This window comes from Botryllus schlosseri, chromosome 7 (assembly GCF_051294905.1).
Source record: "Botryllus schlosseri isolate E-star chromosome 7, Bs_hap1, whole genome shotgun sequence".
Lineage (NCBI taxonomy): Eukaryota > Metazoa > Chordata > Ascidiacea > Stolidobranchia > Styelidae > Botryllus > Botryllus schlosseri.
In genome coordinates, this window is record NC_137242.1 from 18,232,616 (window position 1) to 18,256,509 (window position 23,894).

Sequence of the window (23,894 nt, forward strand, 5' to 3'; positions counted from 1 at the left end):
ATAAAATCGTTTGGCGGGCCGGATCCGGCCCACGGGCCGTATGTTTGACATCCCTGGCCTAGTTTAATAGAATTTGCTAATACACCTCGCATAGGCCAAATACGTGACTATGACGTCATAAATGGTGGAAACGCGCGTAACTTATATAGGTGGTACGTGAGCACTGCATAAAACCTCAAAATGGTACGTGGGTGGAAAAAGGTTGGGAACTACTGCTATAGACAGTAAGCCGTATGTGTCGTGTTACAGTCTCCAGTTTCAAGGCCAAAATCTCCTATGCTGTACCGAGACCGAATTTCCGAGACTGCTATCTTTAGTTCTTCAGAATTATGTTTTCGATTCAATATGACAAGCCAAATCCATGAGATAACAATTGCGTATTAGGGGTCTTCAAAAATGACTTTTTCTCTCACATCGTACTGGCTACTTGATGAAATTGTTAGGTTACCTAATTTAGGCCTACACACCAAATTTGGTTCAATTCCGACCAGTAGCCGCATTGCTACAGGAGAAGAACATTTCTATTTATTGTACAAAGATTATTATTGAAAATTTTCTGTCCATCCCATGAAAGTGTTAGGCTGTCTATAGAAACGATGTTTACCAAATTTCGTTCAATTCCAAGCAGCAGAAGCGGAGTTATTGCCGTCAAAAAATTTGAATTATGAATAAAATAGTATTTACGGTGACCAATTTAATTATTTATTATAGTGGTGCCCACCGTAAATACTATTTTATTCAAATCCTAATTTTTCGACTGCAATAACGCCGCTTCCGCTGGTTTGAATTGAACCAAATTCGGTGAAAATCATTTCTATAGACAACCTAACACTTTCATGGGGTGATAAAAAAAGTTTTTTGGTATTTAGTTTTATATAATAAATAGAAACTTTCTTCTCCTGTAGCAATGCGGCTACTGGTTGGAATTGAACCAGATTTGGTGTGTAGTCTTAAATAAGGTAACCTGACAATTTTATTAAGTAGCCAGTACGATTTGAGAAAAATAGTCATTTTTGAAGACCCCTATTGCGTATGTGTCCGAACTCGTATACCTTTCCAGTTAGGCTTACGCAGCTCTCGAGTTATAGTTATTTCCATTTCTGCGGATAATTAGTCAGGTCAAGTGCGAACATGATTCGTGTTGAATGTTTGCTCCGTACGCTGTTTACGCAGTTGCCTTTAGAGCAAAAATTACCTCTCGCGGCACCTACGTTAAAAATCATTGTTTACGGGAAATTCATTTGACCATCATAAAGTTACTTTTTTACGTTGAAAAACGCCCATGTGACGTCATATTGATAAAAAGTCGCTTGCCTCCCTTGCCCCACCCCCGATATTGTCACGAGCCGCCACTGTCCGTAATATAATGTAATCTACTGTCACGTATCTAGTAATTACTACCAAATCACCTACACAGTCTTGATAATACAGTATTCATCTGAAAACACGGAGCGGATAACGACGTACAAATTTAAAGCTATTTGACTGATCCGGCCCGCGAGCGATCTGAGGATTTGAATCCGGCCCGCGGCGTAAGTCGAGTTTGACACCCTCTAAATAATCATGATCCTTGGCATTCCCAAGAAATTTAGTTGCAACTTCATTGAAAGAGATTCATGTATTTTTTCCAAATCCGCCTTCCTAGTAAGAAATACGGGTTATTGATGAGTGTTCTGATTTGAGATCCTACAACTACATCCTTTATTGTATTAACTCAAGTTAGGAAACCTTTTGTGAATGTATTTAGAACATGCACTCTCTTCGATCAGAGCCTTTAAAACTTTTTCACGAGATCCAGTTTAGTTTATAACGGTGGAAATAAAACATTTGATCTGTCGATAAAAGCAGGCTCTGAAATATTTTAAAACCTGGTGTAAGGTACTCCCCCACCGGTCACTTACGTTTAATTCAATGATTTCCATTGTCCAATTCACAGAAAAAACAAGGATACCTTGTAGTTTTATATAGTTGAACCAGTAGCATATTTATGAGTTCAAAATGAACCGAAACGTTACACGTTTGAGTAGTTTGAGTACTGTATTCCAAATTTGAAATCAAAATCTTCATATTCTCGTACCACCCCTTGATGCCAGTTGTACCAGCTACAGGGATAGAAGCACATTGATTTGTATTGTGCGACAAAACATCTTTTAAGCTTGATGCATAAATAAGGAGCGCAATTCACAGTTCCCGATGTCTCCATGAGACCTTGAACATCGACACAATATACAAAAAAGGATTCGGAAGCGAAGAAGCGTGGGTATTTACATTCACGATGCTTATACCAAGCAACAGGGGTATCAGTGTCATGTATATGTTTGCCTTGTAATCTAGAACCTACAATTAGAGCTGATTCGATTGGCAAATTCAAATTTATAACACAGTTATTTAGTTCAGCTTGATTCAACTTTATATAGCTGCTGATCACCATCATACTCAAGCTGAGAACATTCTTCAGACAAAGACTCTTCACCGAGAGAATCTTCTTCAACTGTTAGTAAAACTTTTCAAGGCAATGGGATTGTGACATCAGGCCCATGAGCAATTGATCGTATTGCGCACGTCAGATTGGATACTGAATTTATGCTGATTCTTGACATTGAATAATAAAAGCCACACGAGCAAAAGTAACAATCTTTTCCATGTCCACGTAGCTCTCTCCAAACCATTGGCACACTATTTGCTAAAGATTTTTGTTTTCAAATGCTTCACAGCCTCATTGTCGCTGTATTTTTCATTCAGTGTGGTTTGCATTCGTCTTCTTTACATCGCCGAGGCCCAGGTGGATGTGTGATTTTAAAGACTACTCCAAGTGGTTTCGGCGCCTTCCTATCGTTTCATTGTATCACAGTCGTGGGATGTTTTGAAAGGGAAAAAATATTAATAAATTGATACTGATATCAAAAACTAGGCCTAGAATACCTACTTTTTCACATACTTATAAAATTTTACTTTAACTTCCACTTGAGTAGAAGTTGACGCCGTTACTTCCTCTTCTACTTGAATACCTATGGTAAGTACTTTGACCACCTCTGATAACGTCACAGTGGTTATAGCTATGACCCAACAGAAGGAATACGTCACAGAACAGGCTGTTTTTAGCATTGAAATGCAAAATTTTATATCACAGATTATAAAAACTATTGGCGTGATAGAAAAAAGTGACTTCATATTCGTAATCAGCGTACAAAAATTGACTTAATAGTGATCATTTTAGATAAAAAAAACATGTCGACCAGTGTTATGTGGGGATTGTCGGTTGGACGAGCTGGTGTTTAACAGAAAACGTTATATATATATATATATAAATATATATATGTATACATAGAGAATATAGCCGGGATCCATGCCATTATCCCCAGACGGAGTCTTTTTAAATTGATGGTTTTTAATTTTTTTTAAACTTTGTTTTTGTCAACTCATATTGAGAAATACATACCTGGACAAATTGAAGGATTACATTCTCGTAGTTCTTCTGCATTACCAACGCAAATTTGCGGCCCACGACAGATTCTTGTTCTTTTCACATCGTTTCCATTGCATATTCCTGTACACTTTCTCCATGTCGACCAGCTTTTCCATTCACCTGCAATGAATTTAGTTCTGTGTCCTTACATCCCGCAGTTAATTGTCTATTTATCGAAATAATGGAACATTCCGACCACACACAGCCTTATTTAATTCAATTATCAATTGAACTTTGACAGGAATTCAGCATATGTTTGTTGAGAAATCGATTGAGGAACAGATAAATATCTTCTTTTTTGACCAATAATTATCAGAGCATATTTCATGAAGTATCACGTCTGATGAATTGCATTGCTTTCGATAATTTGACGACGATTAACGGGGTAAGTCATATCTTTTGACAAGCACAGTCATTACCACAGCTGGATCACCCTTGAACTTGCCCGTGCAGTGGACGGGATTTGGTAAATGCAGCCGCATTGTCGGGCATCGAAACAAAATCACCTAAGCCGAGTTAACACAGTCGTGGCCCAACAGCGTAAGCATCCTGCCTAGACCTAAACGGATGCACAAATTATGATACCCCTGCGGTCTTGATTATAACCAGAGGAGGTCAAAATAGTCAAGAAGGCGACTCAAGTAGAAGTGACGACGAATAAATCTCTTCAGGTACGATTAGAAGTAGTCCTTTTAAAAGCATCCTAAAACTACTCGAAGTAGAAGTCGAATCGACAGACTTTAAATCTACTCAAGTAAGGAACTAGTTGTTAAAACAAACTTAATTCATTCGCATAGGCCAGTTGTTCTCAAACTGCCCCCCCCCCCTTGAGGGACATGAAAGCAAGTGGGGGTGGGGGGCGCGTATCTGCGGTCAACCGAGAAGAAATTTCGCGTTACGTGCGATTTACCACCAACTCATGCAGATTGCTCTGTGGACAGTCCGAATTTTATATTTTAGAATTCTCTCAACAACTGTCATAACCTTCTATGCCAGACCTGGGGAAAAGTGCGACCCGGGAAGCTATTCTGTGCGGCCCGCGAAAGGTTTGCTTGGAATTCAAAATATAAAACGTGCTTTTTGAATGACTAAAAGCATAGGCTGTATCAAATGAACAGGAAATTCGTTTACTTAGAAGGCTGTTCAGTGTTCATGCTCATTAATATGTCACGATTACGCCGCCTACGTACCTGGCATGCGTAAACCAGATTCATAATAAAGGCAATGTGGCAAAGAATGAGTAGCAATTGAAGACACAAGTAAACACTCTTCCAATATAGTTTAGTTCAAACCTTGTTGACATTGTCACATTATGCATTATACGGTATAGGAGTTTCAATTTGTGACGTGATATGTTTCCAAATACCTAATTCGTAATACAAGTCAGTCGGTGCTCGCGATTACGATATGACTCGTCATATCTATCACTCAAAAAGGATTAACGGGCATGTCAAAAAAAAGGAAAGCCAAAAACTGAAATTCAAAGAAGGTTTAGGTTTAGAATGTAGAGCACTAAATATTCACATATCGGTGTCAGGAGTAAATCCGTCAAAAATGTGGCGCGAATCCGAGCTTTATTGAAAAAAATTTTCGCGCTTCGTGCGATACACCCTCTTCTATACTTGTTGCTCTGTGGATTGTTCGGCTTCGATATTTCACAATTCTCTCATCAATAGCCATAATCTTCCATGCCATCAAACTATCCGTATGGACTGCTGTAGCATTCTGGTTGCACTTTTTAATATTTTATGATATCATGATAAGTGGGCGCGAAAGTGTTCTCTATCATCAAGGGAGGCGTGCCTAAAAAAGTTTGAGTACCACTGTTTTAGTGTCTTGATAAAATAACGTGGATAGGGGTTTAAGGAGAGCTAAAATGTTTAACATTGTTTCGAGTCATGACAGCTAATAGATATCTTTTTTAATTAACCGTCACTTTCTCGTTACCAAATATCAACACATTCACTGAGCAGCATTCATAAACAATGTAATTTAGAAATAAAATTAAAATACGCTGGAGAATATACGTGAATCTTTTCACTCGGCCCGCTAACATATTTATTTTTCTCATTTGGCCCGCGAAGGAAAATAATTGCCCACCCCTGTTCTATGCCATCAAACTACTTCTACTTCAAAAAAGTAGAAGTACTTCGTTACTGATCACCTCTGATCATAACGGGGTTGTAACTAAATTTACAGTGATCCACCCTCGAAAGAAGTTTTGTTGCTGATTTCCTTGATGTGGAATTGTACACTGTACAGTGATCGACTTAATCTATAGACCAGGGGTGTCAAACATACACTCTTAGCGAAAAGAGTGGGTATACACACCGGAAAAGGTGGTACACGAAATCAGAACCTATGCTCCCCTGCGGGTGTATACGATCATAATTCACCCCTACGTTGGGGTGTACATCCGATATTTCACCCCACCCATTACAATTGATAGGGGAATAATTTCTAATTTAAAACCCTACCTGAAATCCTGTATCTTCTTCCAAATGGTCGACTATTGCAAATAAAGTCTTGATTGCATATAGTCGATATAAATTGAACCATAATAACATAAAAATGAAACAGATTTCGTGTAATAACAAAAACAGAGATCCCAACGACGGAGAAAAGAAATCCACTGAAAATGCTACTCGTAGAACGTTGCCCATGTAATATTGGGAAGGCGCCAACTCCAGGTTTTCGCAAAACGCCCTTTATGACGACGGTTGAGTCACTATCTTCAGTAACAACTTGCGGCATCATCCTGAAATCAAAATGCATATTCACAACCCAATCAACAGGCACATGATAAAATATGTAAATTGGAATACTGATAACTAAACTATATATATTTTCACAAAGTACTTACAAAAATCATATGTTTCACTTGCTACTGGATTGCAGTTCAGACTGTGGCCGGATCGGAAAATTAATGCTATAGGAAACATATTCACACACGATTACTGTATGTGTGAGCAATTAGGCATCAACAAGATGGAAATTCATCGAGAGTTGTCATGAAAACCACATGTAACAGGCAAACTTGGACAACTAGAATATTTTCAGCTTTTCCAAATTAGATTGGAATCAAATTACAACCACTGAGCTTTTTTCGAATTAGAGTAGAATTGGAATTATAGCTAAACAGTTATTTAGAAATTAGATTAAAATTGGAATTATAGCTAACAGATTTTTTCCAAATTAGATCATAATTATAATTACTGAATTCGAAAAAAAGTTCAATCAAACTCCGTATCAAATCATAGTTCATCTTATGAGCATGAGAATAGCAAATGTCAGTACAGCAAGCTTACCTCGATTCGCACTACACAGTTCTCCTGCATTTGCAGAATGAAAAAAAAACAGAAATTAGATCAGAATTCAGGTTAGAGCATAGAAAGATTTCACAAATTAGATTGGAATTAGAATTAGAGCCTAGAAACATTTCATCAATTAGAATATAACTAGATTACCGACATTTCGCTTCAATGAATAAAAGTTTGGTAACAGCACTTTTCTGCGCGGCAGTCTGAATCTTGCGCTGCCGATTATAGTCGCAGAAGCCTGTCTATGGGGTTATCTACGGATGCTAATCGTTGTAATTCATACACGTGATCCATGACTTTAATAACACAGTAGCACGCCCTCCTTGATGATGATAGATGACACTAAGCACAGCAACAGCAACATACGGCCGACGAACGTGACAGAATTAAGATTAACGTAAGCAAGGAACCAAAGTAAGATTTACGATTAATTTTGCGTCAACATAAATAACCAATGAATGGTGGTTCGCGGACGCTTTATATAGCGGTAAGAACAGCCTATCTGAAAAGGCTTGATTACAAATGATTACTAAAATCAGGATTAACAAATGAAATGCGCAAGCGCAAACAGCACCCGTATCAGGAATAACTGAATACATTTTCGAAAATTCTGACTGTTAGTAGCTTCATATGCCATCAGCAATTTCACATTACGGTAGTCGCGAAGATACATATCGCAATTTTGAGAGTAGACATCGCCGTAAAACTGGTTACCATTATTCCAATTCCACATGATTTAGCTTCGAAATGTATAGGGAACGGCTACTTGTAATCGAGTATATATTGATGGCTGCATTTTTGCATCGACTTGAGTAGAAACGCTGGTAACTTTGACCATCTCAACTTTGATCTACCTTATATATGCGACTACGAAAGTTGACATCAAGTGTCGTTAACAAAGTTGTAATACCTGCTGGCTTGATAACAAGTCTTTCAGTTTCCACAACATACTCCTAAATTTGGTAATTCATGTGATATAATCTTGCTCTTGCTGCATGCGGTCTTGAAGCAGCATCCTACAATTTATGGAAAAGCAGAGTAAGAGATGCATGGACTTTGATTTAAAGTTCACTAAATTGGTATTGATTCAAGACACGAAACAATTCCTGGTTATTCAATATTGACTTTCAAAGGGATTTAAAGTGACCACAGATATAGGTCTGAGTGTGTCTTGATTAGAAAGCCTTCACCTGCCTTATACATGGAAATTAGCAAATTAGCTGAATGCTAATGATTACCTTGGAATTTGTGCTCTTTGATAACGATCCATCACTGTTTCGCAGCATACGTTTTACCGTTAAATGTGACGTCGACTAGGTTGAAATGCCCTGATATGATCTTGTCTAGTAGCATCCTAAAATTGAAAAAATAACCACGAGGCATAAACTTTTAGTGTAGTGGACAATTTGGATTGGATTTTACACGCCTAAGGCAGTGGTTCTCAACCTTTTTGTCTGCGCAGACATGTTGGATCGTGACGGACCCCGCAGACCCCCACAAATTCTAGTTCAAATTTAGCTCAGTTATCGTGCAACCTTCATCTATCTTGTGCAAATATCAACACACGGGCTAGTGATAAACAGCAACGAAATGACCCTTCTGAAAATAATATCATACTATATTTAGATATGTGGGTAGACTTTTATTATGTCGATGGGACTTCTGCTGCTGAATTTCTCATTTCTTGAAATATGTGATACTGTCTTGAAAATTCACTGGGTCGATTTGATATTTCCACAAAGGTAGGTGGCGGCGGATGCAATATTAACGCCTGACGCATCAGACGACACCATTGAGCACAGTCGCCACAAATATGGCCTCAAAATTGAGAAACAGATTTTTCAATGAAGTTGTCACGTCAAGACTAGTCATTTTTATATAGAAGCTCATCTTCCAGAGATTCTGAGTTGTGGTTATGTATATCACAGGATAAAATGGATTCCCTGATGATGAGGTTGTAATCACTTTTTTGAGACAGACCAGAAAAAACTATTTTCAACAACCTCAACAAAACATCTTCAAACAGCAATAGGTTATTGATAGATTTGTAATCTCATACGGCAATTCGGTTGATGTACTCACTGAAGCATTAGCAGTTTTGAAGCAATTCCCTAATTTAAAATTTACAAATCGGTTAACAGACATTTGCAAATTTAGAGGTTTCGCGGACCCCCCGGGGTCCGCGGTTCCACGGTTGAGAACCACTGGTCTAAGGCATCTGATATATGAAATGATGATGTAGCCTTGTCTTGCGTTATGCTTGCAAATAAGCGAGTAAAATACGATTGTGCAACTCTCCTACGTACAGTTTATTACTCACCAACAACATATTTGATTTCACATTCACAGATGATGCCACTAATAGCAGTTCGTCCTTGAATCTAACAATAAGCAGATTTATCAATATTGAGCAGATGCACAGATTGAGTGTAAGTTATATCATGAGTCAAGGAGTGATTATATTCGGATTTCCGTACATTGATCAAAAGTAAAGTTTGATGAACCTTGGCTATGCTATGTTTGCGTCTTCATATTGGTAAAAACATTAAAGACCAAGGTACTCCGTGCACTGTTACACACCGAGGTGGCTGTAGTAGGGTGCGCTGCTACTCAAGCAGTGGATGTGAATTTCTACTCAATGACAAGTAGGCTATATGGAATGACAATGTCAAACACATGTCAAAATTGCTTTAAACAAAAATAAATAAGAAGTGCAGTAGTTTTAAGAGAGGTAGTTTGGTTGATGGGTCATATACTCTCAGCAGATAGTATGAGGAGGCCCGGGGCCTACGATACTTACGGCCTAATAAGGAACGGCACACTCGTAGGATTTAGAGGCCGACGCTTACCAAACATACATCACGACTGACTCAATGATTGTTTGCGATCACAGTTCTCGATACCAGACGCCTAGCCATACACGTCTAATGAAGTCGTACAACTTGCAAAATCTGTACTTTCATGGTAGGCCCCGGATGGCCACTGTAAAAAGGCAAAAGCCTGTTCTTAGTGAAATCCGCCATATTCATGCTAGAGTTTGCAGTTAGTGTGAAATCAACATACCCATTTTGCTACAGCCTGAGAACTGGATATTTCTCAGGAAAATCATGGTCCTTTCGACTTCCAAGATTTTTTGTCGCAGATAAGCTATTTGGATTACGACTCATGAGGGAACTGAATCTAGGATAGCTCTTCATGACTCCAGAATTCATTATATATTAATTTTCATCATGTTTCCGAAAGCATCCCACTTATTTCCACGTGTGTTATAATATCATTAAGATTCACTGGCCCCAATTTATCGGAATCGAAACCTTTTATCAAATGTCCATTGCTCACCGCAGATACCACTGAATTTTAATAGTGCTTCAACCCCTTGCCACCAATTAGTTCTTGGAATCGCTTACATGTTTGTATACTACACTTGTTTGCTCATGAGGACGAAGAGATAATTTCATTCTTCAAGAGCCACAAGATTTGCTATCTTTGACCAAGTCTGAAGAAGAATACAGAATATGTATACCTGCCTACCAGAGATGAGCATGGATTAGGATTAGGTTTTGAAAAAACAGGATTTGTGAAATTTTGTCGGATTTGGATTGGATTAGGATTAGAGATTTTTTTCTGAACGGATTAGGATTTGGATTGGATTTACCGATTTTCTGGGAGATTGATATGTCGTGTGGCGAATGGCGACAAACTTTATTCAGATCAGTTATTGATGTACTGATAGTACACTACACTATGGTTCACTCGGTGCAAATGAACATAAGAGGTGCAGCCCTGTGCTAAGTTATCTTAAATCAAGAGAATCGTTGGTTGTGAAAGTAAATTTTCCAATCCCTCCCTTGCATAAATTAGCATTTTTTTCTGAATTCCAAGTTGGAATCGGATTAGGATTGGACATGGACTTAAATATGAAAAAGTTATGGATTAGGTTTTGGATTTGGATTTGAAGTTTCGGATTTGGATTGGATTAGGACATAGAAATTCCTAATCCGCTCATCTCTGCTGCCTACCATAACATAACATATAAGGACGGAGTGATACGCCTATAACATAACTCTCCATAGTCAGTGGTACCCTTTACACTTGAACAGATCGCGGTTTGCTTTGGTAATCATAATACATATATAACGACAATCCAATCGATTTTTTTCAATGCACTTACAAACAATGTTGATCAAACCCAAATTAGTTTATAATCATAGCTGATGCTGGACCTGTCAACAGTAATATCTACATTGGGGCCGTTGAGATACTGTGTTTTGGATATTGGTATCGGTACTGGTGGTACAACAATGTATGTGAATTCAATATATGGTCACTACCGGTACGTTTAAAATCGCAACTTGCAACATATAATTCTGTACAGTACAGCTGCAACAGTGAGTACCAGGAATCGGATCTGTACCGGAAACGCAACGGAACAAATGTTCTTTACAATATAGTACCGTTACGAAGTATAACTCACCATCCAGATCTTTCAATCTCGAAAGAGGCTTTCTTCACCGATTCACGGCAACTAATACGGTCACTCGATAGCTAGGCTGGTCTCGTAAGCGCGGAAATACGGCACATAACGAAACATAGGTGTAGCGAAACTAAAGTGTAGCAGCTGTTCTGGTGACGGCGGTTTCTATGTTCCATGATGATGTGACAATTGACCAACTGATTCTATAACTATATCGAAGTTAAAGGTCTCCGAAATATTTGTATCATTGTGTATACTATAATTGATTTATCGGAAATATGGATTTGATAGCTGTGAAGCTGCAGATCATATCATCATAAGCTGAAAAATGTCTTGCAGTACTAGATCGAACCATCGATATAATCCGAAAGCTGTATGCCAATTGCCGGTTAGGCTTACTGTGCAATTCATGAAGCTTCCAAATAGTGGATAAGATAACAATATAGATATGAAAATAACCAGGAAACTCTGCCCCAATTTAGGCCTCATTTCGCCCGATTCAATTATTGTTCCGTGACGTAACCTTGTGCCCAGTTCTAATTTGAATTCTTGTTACGCCAATGGGGTAAGCTATTGCGTACTACTCACGTGAGTTTGTGGCTGAAATATAACTCCGTCCAGTATTCACAGTTCTATACTGAGGTGGTCAGTAACGAAGTACTTCTACTTTTTCGAAGTACTCAAGTAGTTTCCTCTACTTCTGATACTTACTCAAGTAGATCTGATTTTCTCTACTTCTGCTTCGTAATATTTTGTGATCTACTTACTTACTTTTCGCTATTTTCAGTTTGTCAAGTAGAAGTAGATTAACACCCCTATAACAGGGGTGGGCAATTATTTTCCTCCGCGGGCCAAATGAGAAAAATAAATGCGTTGGCGGGCCGAGTGAAAAATTTTAGCTATGTTCTCCAGCGTATTTTAATCTCAATTTTATTTCTAAATCACATGGTTAATAAATGCTGCTCCTTGAATGTGTTGATATTACGGAATGAGAAAGTGACGGCTAATTAAAAAATATCTATTTGCTGTCATGATTCGAAACAATGTTAAACATGATACATTTTAGCTCTCTTCAAACCCCTATTCACGTTCTTCTATTAAGACTCTAAAGCAGTGGTTCTCAAACTTTTTTAGGCACGCCTCCCTTTATGATAGTGAACAATTTTGAGCTCTCTTATCATGATATCACAAAATGCAACCAGAATGCTAGCAATCCCAACGGATAGTTTGATGGCATTGGATATTATGGCTGTTGATGAGCGAATTATGAAATATCAAAGTCGGACAATACACAGAGCAACTGGACTTCGCAGCACCTTTCTGATGCTTTCCCCTTTCACGTCTCCCAGTTCGAGAACCACTGCATTGAAATGAATATGCAATAGAACAAAGCTTATATTTTCTTGATCGCTGCCATCCGAGCAGTGTGCAGCTTAAATAGCTTTTATGTTGAGAGAAGCTTGCAGTTTTTCTGAACTTCGCCCTCTCTTGACCGAGTGATTCGTGTTTTTGTCATAAGAACGACTTTAATTAAAATTACTAATCTCGGCGACATGCTCGGCAAAGACGGAAAGGATGGGTTTACCCCTGACTCCAATGCGAATATTTAGTGCTCTAAATTCTAAACCTTCTTTGAATTTCAGTTTTCGGCTTTCTTTTTTGGCATGCCCGGTAATCTTTTATGTGTGATAGATATGACTGAGTCATAGTAATCGGGAGCACTGATCGACTTGTCTTACGGGAATTCGTAACAAATTGAAACAAATACCGTATAACGCGTAATGTGACAATGGCAACGAGGAAGGTTTGAACTAAACTATATGGAAACAGTAATTTTTGTGACTTCAATTGCTACTCATACTTTGCCACCTTGCCTTTATTTTGAATCTGGATTACGCATGCCAGGTACGTATAGGCAGCGTAATCGTGGCATATTAATGAACAGGCTTCAAAGTAAACGAATTTCCTGTTCATTTGATACAGCCTGTGGTTTTCGTCATTCAAAAAGAAAGTTTTATGTTTTGAATTCGAAGAAACCTTTCGCGGGCCGCACAGAATAGCTTCGCGGGCCGCATTTTGCCCGCGGGCCGCACTTTGCCCAGGTCTGCCCTATACGAAAGATAGCCTGAGAAATTTCGGGCTGTTTTCACGGAGTACTAACATTTGATATTTATAAAAGTCAAGTGAAGCCCAGAAATTTTGATACGCTTCGCGCACAGTAGTTATAGAGAGACAAATATGTTTTCACGAAAGTATCAGTGAATATAATTTGGGTACCGGATTGTTTGGTTCCGTTCCCACCGCCTTTCCGCCCATATCAAATATTTCATCCCAGTAAATATGGCCCACCATTACGTTTGAAACTACCGTATTGCAACCTAGCAATTACCTATCATATCGCAATCGAGCAGCCCATGACGTGTCCTGCTAATCTGGAAAATCCGGCTTTTTTAAACGTTACACCTGTTTTAGCAGATCACCTTTGAAGCTTTATGGACAAAAGACATGAAATGTATTTTCCGCTTTTTAGAAGTGGTATTTGCATTTCACTTTCAATTCCGAGTATCATACTTTGAGTTCTAATTACTTTCAGTTCTTTTGTTTTCAGAACATACATGTTGAAGCATAAAAGCAAGTGTAGTAATGCTTCTATTTTCTGAAAATACACACTAAATATAAATTTTACGATCCACAATATATGTTATCAACGTATACTAATGGCGTAAAGTGTTGAAACCGTATCCGATATAACTTCTCCGTATTACTCTTCGCCGAAACTTGTGGCCTTATAATATGGGGTAGGACGCCATGCCACGATATTCCCTAAAAAGGGGGTTCCTAGTAAACACAGGGTTGGTATCGCATTTTCATATCAATACTATAATTTGCATCCCATGAGGCGAAAGAATGCTTATCCTGTCGAAAATCGATACCTCCTGGGATGCATCAATACGAATCAAGCTCTCTGCACCTTCCGCATAGCTCAATTTGTCGCTTTTGACAGTCTATGCGAACGAATTAAGACTGTTTTCAAAACTACTTACTTACTTGAGTAGATTTAAAGTCTGTCAATTCTACTTCTACTTCAGGCAGTATTACGGGGCTAATGGAAGAAGTACTTTTACTCGTACTAGAGTAAATTTATTCTTCTACTTCTACTTGAGTAGCTTCCTTGACTACTTTGACCACCTCTGGTTCTGTATACCCTAAACCTGCATTATACTGTGGTTATACAGCAATGGCGTGCGGAATAGGTCCGATATATTTTGTACATATACGTACAATTGTGCATTTGACGGGGAATGAAAGAAATTATAAACCAATATCGTGGCAATTTCACAATGTGTCGTATTTTGCCACACACTCGACATACATCGGTCACACTATGCTAGTCAGGGTGAAATTTCAGCCAAAGCACGAGTACCGCAGTGTACGATAAATGTGAATTACAGTATGATTCCGCAGTTTTAGCTATTATTCATTCATGTCGTTGTAGCACACGAACTGATACAACGAATGCTTATTTGTTACTAAAGCTATATGCGTAGGCGAATTTACTTGATCAAACCGGATCAGATTTAAAAAAAACTGAACAATGCAATGTTGCAACAATGTAAATAGCCTACCTAAGAAGACTTAAAGACACGAACAACAATAAAATGGGCGAAAACACGAGTTTCGGTGGATAATTCAACCCCAAGAAAATATGTCCAACACGACCTACAGTTAGACACAGCAGAGAAGTTCTCAACTGCCCATACAGTGATTAGTACAGTGATTCGACTTTGTTTTACAAGGATGCACACTTGCCGCACCCCTGCCAGCTAAACAAGGCTTCTGACTAACACAGACTTAAAACTTCAAAAGTAAAGTATTGGGGAAGCGATAAGCGCGGATTGAATCTCAAACTTCATATTTGTCTGACAAAAGGTATAATCACTAACAATTCACACCAAATGTCAATGCTCAGGGTGTGATTTTGTGGTATGGGTGTATTTGGCTTATTCACACCCACTAGCCTAGGTGTAAATGATAAATTTAGTACCAAAAAGGTGTGATGACTCAAAACACACCCTACACTAGGGTACGAATGGCGAAAACACACCGTTTTCGTTTAAAGTGTATGGCCCGCGGGCCGCATCCGGCCCGCCAGACAATTTCATCCGGCCCGCGAAGCAATTCGGAGTAGATTGAAATATTTTTATATTACCACATTTGTTTTACATGTAGAGATTTTCTGCAGGAAATACTTTCATTGAATATTCCCTGAAGACAGCAATTGTCGACCATGTTCATTGTTCATAGGCCACATTATAACCACCCGACTACCGCGTCGTGGTTTCGAGAAGGCAAAATGTGCACACTGAGTTCAGAGTTTTATGAAAAAATGGGCCAAAAAGTAGTTATTCACAGTGGCAATAACGCCAATATATAATTCAAATATCTATGATCTCACTGCTGTATCACTTCCCACCAGAGAGGTCCTGGACCTGAGAGAAACCCGAATTGCGATTTAATAATGATAATCCACATTCCAACGTCAGCGTTTACGGTTGAAGATCTTGTATTCCTTGCGGCGCATACGATGGTCTAACACCAGTTTACGACTACAGCAAAGGGAGCATAGAGATATGTCAACTTATATCGTCGTTAGCGCCACTGTTTTAACGGTTCTTAACTGTACTCAACCGGACAATCATAAACTATTTCCAATTCCCTTGTTCGCTAATAAAGATGTTGCTAGAATAGAACCCCTATATGAGCCGTGTAATACACTGGTCGACATGATTTTTATTTTTTGACCAAAATGATGACTACTGAGTCAATTTTGGTACGCTGATTACGAATATCCAGTCGTTTTTTTTTCTCTCACGTCAAGATTTATTATAATCTGTGATTTAAAATTTTGCATTTTAGTGCTAAAACATCCTGTTCTGTGACGTATTCCTTGTTGTTTGGTCATAGCTATCACCATAGTGACGTCATCAGAGGTGGTCAAAATAGTTACCATAAGTACTCAAGTAGAAGTAGAAGTCGAAGTAACAGCGTCAATTTCTACTCAAGTAGAAGTAAAAGTAACCTTTTATAAGTATGTGAAAAATTCATTATCTAGGCCCAGTTTTTAATATCACTATTAATTTATTATTATTTTCTTCTTTTCAAAACATAACAAAACTGCGATACAATGAAAGGATAGGAAGGCGTCGAAGCGACTTGGAGTAGTCTTTAAAATCAGACATCAAAAAACTGAAATCAGACCTGCGCCTAGGCAATGTAAAGAAGAGGTATGCACAGCACAATGAACAAACAATAAAGCGACATTGAGGCTGTGAAGCATTTGAAAACAAAAATATTTACCATTTGATGTGCCAATATGGTTTTAAGAGAGCCAGATGGACATGGAAAAGATTGTTACTTTTGCTCACGTGTTTTTTTTTTATTTAATGTCAAAAAATAAGCATAAAATTCAATATCCAATTTGACTAGCGCAATACGACCGATTTCTCATGGGCCAGATGTTTCAATTCCTATGACTTCAAAAGTTTTACCAGCAGTTGAAGAAGATTCTCTCAGTGAAGAGTCTCTGTCTAAAGAATGTTCTCAGCATGTGTGTGATGATGATCAGCAGCTATAGAAAGTTGAATCAAGCTGAACTGAATAAATGTGTCATAAATTTGAATTTGCCAAATGAATCTGCTCTTATTCTAGGTTCCAGATTGAAAGTCTTTAGTCTATTGTGTTGATGTTCAAGGTCTCATAGAGACATTGTGAACTGTGAATTGTAGCCTCTTTATTTATGCCTCAAACCTAAAAGCTGTTCTGTCGCACAATACAAATCAATGTGTTTCTATCATTGTAGCTGGTACCACTGGCATCAAGGGGTCTTGCGAGAATATGAAACTTTTGATTTCAAATTTAGTATGTAATACTCAAACTACTCAAACCTGTAAAGTTTCCGTTGATTTTGAACTCATGAATATGCTACTGGTTCAACGGTCTAGAACTACAAGGTATCTTTGTTTTATGTGTGAATGGGACAGTAGAAATCATTGAATTTAACGGAAGTGGCCGATGAGGGAGTGTCTTACACCAGGCTTTGAAATGTTTCAGAGCCTGCTCTTATCGACAGATCTAATGTTGTATTTCCATTATTATATATTAAACTCTCATGAAAAAGTTTTTAAAGGCTCTGACCAAAGAGAGAGCACGTTCTAAATACATTCACGAAAGGTTCCCTCACTTGAGTTAATACAATAGAGTGTGTATTTGCTGGACCACAAATCAGAACACTCACTAAAACCTCCTATTTCTTATTAGGAAGGCGGATTTGGAAAAAAAATACATGACTCTCTTTCATTGAAGTTGCATCAAAATTTCTTGGAAATGCTAAGGATCCTGATCATCTGGAAGGCTTTAGTTCAAGATAATCAAACCTCAAATCCAATAAAGTAAGCAGTGAGCTTTGTAGGATGTGTTGCGCGTCATATACGGACCTAAACGGGCATAAACGCCCTTAATACAGCCGTATTTCAGTAATATTTTCATTCGATTTTTGCGAAAAATTGTGACGTGATAAGTGAATTTTGACGGCAAATTCGGAATCAGCATCGTCAAATTAGGTAAACTCAATTAATCGTTCTAAAAATAAACAAGAAAAAAGTTGGAAAATGTCGACCAGTGTTATTTATATATGCCTGATAATAAAGTATTCGAGCGGAAATCAAAGGCATGAGGTAACATTTTGAAATCAGTTGACTGGTCCGGCCCACGAACCAATTTGAGTTTAGACTTCACGGTAAACATACAGCGTTATCTGACTTGGTGGTGTTAAGGATCGATGGTGATAAGAAAATAGAAATTGATATTACGTACCTGCGCACGGTAAGGTATTGCAGACTGAAGATCTACTTGACGTCCCCATGCAAACGCCAGGCCCCCGACATGCTCGGGTTCTTCTCTGATTACCGCCACCGCAGGTTGCATCGCACCCATTTGAGGTCCATGGAGACCACTTTCCTGATAAATTCACATTCTTTCTATTATTATCAATTGATCATGAAACTGCACATTAAAGTATTACAAATATATTCGCATCCAATTGATTTGATGAAGATGAAATTGTAATTACATAGGCTGCGCAGGCTAAGTCACAACAACAGGTATTAAATTAGTTTCTATAGACTGAAAATTCCTTCGTAAAGTTCTTGGCCTGTTTTAGAAATGATGCGAGGATTGTCGGTTGGACGAGCTAGTCCATAACTGAAAACACTATAAATATATATATATATATATATACAAGGGGTTACCCACTCAAAACGGGTCGAGGGCCATCTTCAAATTTCGTAGTAGCCGCGGGCCGCATGAATTCAATATTGATGTAAAATAGGCCACACGGTTTAGCAACCGCGTTTTCAGACTTCACGTCAGTACAACGCTTTTCTCCCTAACATAGGCGATGGGCATTGTTAGTACAAGAGTAATATGACTACAAATTCAACAAAACTTCATGGTCATTAATTTCATTTTACTCTAAACTCTGAGCTGTGGACGATACCGGGCACCGCTTTTCAGCGACTATGGAATCGATATTGGGCCGAGAGAGAGAGACGTTACTAGATTAAAAACCATCTCCACGTAAAGCCTAGATCATATTGGGAAGCCCTACGTCGTTTTCTAACCGTCTCGGCCTTGGCAGTGTACGAGAAATTGCTCGTTAAGGCAATATGCCAATTCATATCAGAAGATTCTCCCTCAATGGAATGCTGTTGCCATCGCCAAAGCCGTTTTAGCTAGTGAGAAATAGTGATGCTGGGCACAAGAGGATAGCTAATTTGGAAGCAACTACAACAAGTTGTTGAAACTGAAGTCAATTTACCATTTAAAAATGCTTATCTTAGCGTTCTTCTAGAATCTCAAAACATGTCGCGGGCCGCATAAAATGACCTCGCGTGTTGGGGATCCCTGATTTATACAGTATATAGCGGGGATCCATGCCACTATCCCTGGTAGGAGTCTTTTTTAAATTTATGGTTTTCGATATTTTTGAAACTTTGTTCTTATTAACTTCATATTGGGAAATATACACCTGGGCAAACTGAAGGATTACATTCTTGTAATTCTTCTGCATTGCCAACGCAAATTCGTGGCCCAGGACATATTCTTGTTCTTTTCACATCGTTTCCGTTGCATATTCCTGTACACTTTCTCCATGTCGACCAGCTTTTCCATTTACCTGCAATGAATTTAGTTATATGTCCTTACATCCAGCAGTTAATCGTTCATTCATCGAAACAATTTGGTTGCTTGTGGATATTGTATCAAACATATTTACAAACGTTACTAGGTTCACAATATATTTTGTTGTATGTAGAAATGCGCGTATAATAGTCCAGCTACGACAGACCATTTCAAATTTGGATATACGTAATTTGTGGTGAAACGGTTTCTGGTGATTCGCATAGTCTTTTGTAATCAAGCCATCGTGCATCTTGTGATCAATGCTTTTCTTATCAGTAGTTTCCAATTACTCTGTTATAACGCTACTGTTACTGTCACTGCTGTATTTGATGCCGAGATTTTAGTAAGTAAAAGTCAACGAAACAAGAGCCTTCTGTTCACTGATACGGCAAATTTACCAACTTGAATAGGTTATTTACAGGACTCAGATCACGAGACGCGTAGCGCATAGCAACCAGAAATTGGTTAGCACGCTAGTCGCTTGTGCATTTGTTTCAATGCTAAGTAACGCATAGTGTACTATTGATTTCTAGTTATAAAGGTTTCGGAAATTTGTCGTAAAAGTGATCAGAGATTTAGCTGGGATATATGGCACACGTCCTGACAGGATTTAGAGTGATTTCGTCAAAATAACGCAAACATTCCTGGTCAACGTAGCCGTATTTCGGATTTGGTACATTATCGTTTTCGACTTTTCAGGTTATAAAGGTTTCATAATAGTGTCATGAAGATGCGCAAGGATTCAAATGCGTTGGATTTCTTTGCTTCAATAACTATGTAATATATACCCCTTGCGTCAAAATGATGGATATTGTAGTCAGCTATGATTTTATGACACAAAATTCGACATTGCAGGAGTTCGACTTCGTGATATTTGAATAGCATATTCATATTGAAATGAACCCGAGTATTTTTGGCTGACACTCGTCAGGGATAATCTTCTGCAACTAGAAAAGAATTGGAAATGACATGGTATATGAACAATCGCATCTCAAATATACAATTTTATTTCCAATTCTCAACTAGTTGCAGAAGATTAAATGTTTGATTTTCACGGTGTGTCGATAAGTACTATCTCGCTGTCTCTGTGTATCGATATATAGTATTAATGTCTGTCCAGCCGTTTGTGTGACCAGCCACCTTACGCACATGCATTCAATTTCGCGACATCAACTCCACATGAGCATCTCGCACGTATACGTGGATTCATCATCAACGCTTAAACAGGGGTGGAAAGAAGTATATCACCTTTCGGAAGGTGTATTATATTCTCCCTCATTTGACCATAGGCGAAAACAATATTTCCACCCTGAATACACCCTGAAATCCACCTTTATTTTTTACAGTGCAGAATTGTAGAATACGGGTAATGCGGAGTCGATCAAAATGATGACCTTTTTTAGTCAACACCGTAAAATTAACAGAAATAGTGGGTGACCTGGGAGTCGAAACAAATCCATAACTTTTTTGGGGGCATCAACGCAGAATTCTCAGATTTACCAGTTTTCCTAAATGGAATCACAGCTTTCAGATTTTTTTAGAACTGTTCTCTTTTTCTGATCTTTAAATACGGTAACCGTATTATCAGCTGACTCTCCGTCGATGGAATGCTATTGCCGTCGCCGAAGCCGTTTCCGCTATAGTGAGGAATAGTGTTGTTGAGCACAGGCGAATAGCTTATTTTAACACAACAACAATAATAATTTGAAACTGAAATCAATTTCAGCGTTTAAAAATGCTTTATTTTGCGTTTTTTCAAAATCCCAAATCAGATCGTGGGCCGCAAAATATGACCTCACCGGCCGCGTGTTGCTGACCCCTGGTATAGTGCAAAAGAAGCCAAGCTTGGTGTACAGACTTTAACCATGGTGATGCTCATGGGAATGCATTGTGATTAGGGCTGGGCGAACTCGAGTACCTGAGTGATTTGATTCTGAATCGCGTAATATGCTTCGAGACGAGTCGAGTAATCGAGTATCACTCATAATGACGTCATAACAGAATGTAATACGTCAAAGTTCAAATAGGTACCGTTTATGCCCCCACAAAGAATATATTGCCTGTTATCCATCTCATAAATGATACTTCGATATTTTTTCGACCGTACCGATTTCATTTCACTTGGTGACAATGCTGTGGGATGATCATAACTTCGGAAATGTGCTACGTCCAGTAACCTTCGTAGCTTTGTACTATATCTTTCGTACGCTACGATATCGCCAAACTAGGTGTCAAGGATTCAACAGTGAAAATTAGTATCGAAACTAGAATTCTCGTTGATAAATTACCTTTCAGTGGTAAGATGCGTATCATTTCAGTAATCGAAAAAATCGTCTTTTACTACTCGACTCGAATCATTAAAATTATTGCTCGGTTCAGATTCCAGTACTCGAATCATTAAGCCCAGCCCTAATTGTGATTTCAGATGAACTGAACTTGATTTTTGCTGTATTCATTTATCATTCACAATTTCAATCAATTTCCAAGATTTTGCGTATTCAGAAATTCTAATTATACTCTAATGTGGAAAAAACTGTGTAACTCTATTTCTAATTTGAAAAAAAAATGTGTACCTGTATTTCTAAATTGGAAAACGACGGTGCAACGGTAATTATAATTCTAATCTAATGGGGAATAGCTGAAAATGTTCTATTTGTCAAAGTGTACTAGAGCTGGACCTTTTCGTGAAATCCAAATGCAGCTGGAGAAAGTTGTTTAAAAAGTAGTTCCGGCTCCGATGTATTTCATAAGATGCTATGCCATTGCTATTGACTGAATTCACATAATTTATTTAAGGAATCCAGGAATTGTTGCCGCTCAAATGAATTATGTACACATGTTTGTGCAGAAATAAGTGTTTCGCACTCATTGATTGTGTTATTTTTGTGAATATTGCGATGAGCTTTCTTCCTTAAACCGCAGTTTTGACGTAATGGATCCGGAGCGACGGTATCAATGAGCTTACGAAAATAGAACTGGATATATTTGACATTTGCTCCTGCACCGGTTATAAGGGACATTGCTTATAACATCGCTTCAGTTGTTACAGAGAAAATACGGCCCACATGACGATTTCCACGTGTTGAACTTCGATTCGTGCCAGAGTGACGTCACGAATCTTCATGTGTTATGTGACCATTGATTGACATCGTTCGATGGCTCTTTGGGAGTCACAATCGACACTATGGAGTCAGTATGACTCTGTTGCAAATTGCAATAGAACTAAGCATTTCCTATACTTTGCAGCCTTGCTCTTCCTTGTTCCGATTAGGATTACTACGGATTCGGTGTATTATGTTTATAGGGGATGCACATTGCACAAGTCTTGAGTATACATCTAGAGTCTGTACCTTTCCGAAATAGGCTTGGTAATCACTGAATTAGAGCACTTCACCTGAAAAGGTGTATCTGATTTATATTGGTCACAACGTTAAGATCAACAATCAGACTGAAAACACCCTGGTTTCTCAAAACTATTTCATCTATTCAAATCATAACACTGGTCAACACATATTACCAGGCAGACAGAGTAAGAGTGGTTTAAAAACTACACAACAGTATTCTTTTGAACCGACACCGCTCCCATGTGCTCTCAGCGCCCTTCTCCTTTTCATCACATAATGAACACAGTATTTAAAATGTCGTGCATTTTGAGGGTTATCAGACAAAATGATGGCTAACTCGAACATGTCACGTGACAAGGAAAAAAACTGATTTCATTTTTGAATTAAAGGCCCAAGAGTCAGTCATAAACATTTGTCAGACCATAGTCAACAAAAATTGTGTGTACTGTGTATATATGCTTTCTATTGTGCCGTCAACTCTTAGGAAGAGGCACACGAAAAGTCTTCGAGTGAACAAATTTTTTTACTGCAATGAATATAGTTCTGAAACCAATACTGTGTAATGCAGGGGCGCGCAGCTTCTCCGGTTGGCGGGCCTGATATGGGAAAACGAAATACTTGGCGGGTCGGATTATAGAATTGATAAATTAATCACGTATTTATCTATCGTCGTATGAAATGTAAACGTAAACTATAAGTTTAAAACATAGACACCAAAACAATATACTTAATGAATATGTTAACCTATTGTACTGTAATAGCTGTTCAAGTCAATCAGACATGTACTGTCGGGTGTAGAAACCTTTAGTAAAGACTGCACGTGACTGCAGTGTACGTGAACATCAGTTTGCTTGGAACGCTGCATTGTCTTGTTAATGTTCATGATGGTAGAAATTGTTCGGTCGCAAATGTATGTTCACCCGAAAAGAACAAGTAGTTTCTTGACCATTCATTCTGTGACGAATGAAATTTTTCAATACTTTCAGATTAGAATTTCACTTTCAGTGTAAAAACTCTCTGTGGGCCGCTCAAAATCCCGTCGCGGGCCGGAT

The 23,894-nt window shown here is 38.4% G+C and overlaps 1 protein-coding gene across 6 annotated transcripts in view; it reads right to left on the reverse strand.

Annotated features, from left to right (window-relative positions):
• LOC145442780 (uncharacterized) overlaps positions 1-23,894 on the reverse strand; it is a 290,597-nt gene that overhangs the window by 131,749 nt on the left and 134,954 nt on the right. For all 6 annotated transcript variants that reach the window (XM_080320766.1, XM_080320768.1, XM_080320767.1 and 3 more), the window contains 3 exons: positions 19,347-19,493; positions 18,134-18,277; positions 3,440-3,586 (listed from right to left, as the gene is read on the reverse strand). In XM_080320766.1, coding sequence (XP_080176892.1) covers positions 3,440-3,586; positions 18,134-18,277; positions 19,347-19,493 — 438 coding nt within the window. The remainder of the gene's footprint in view (positions 1-3,439; positions 3,587-18,133; positions 18,278-19,346; positions 19,494-23,894) is intronic.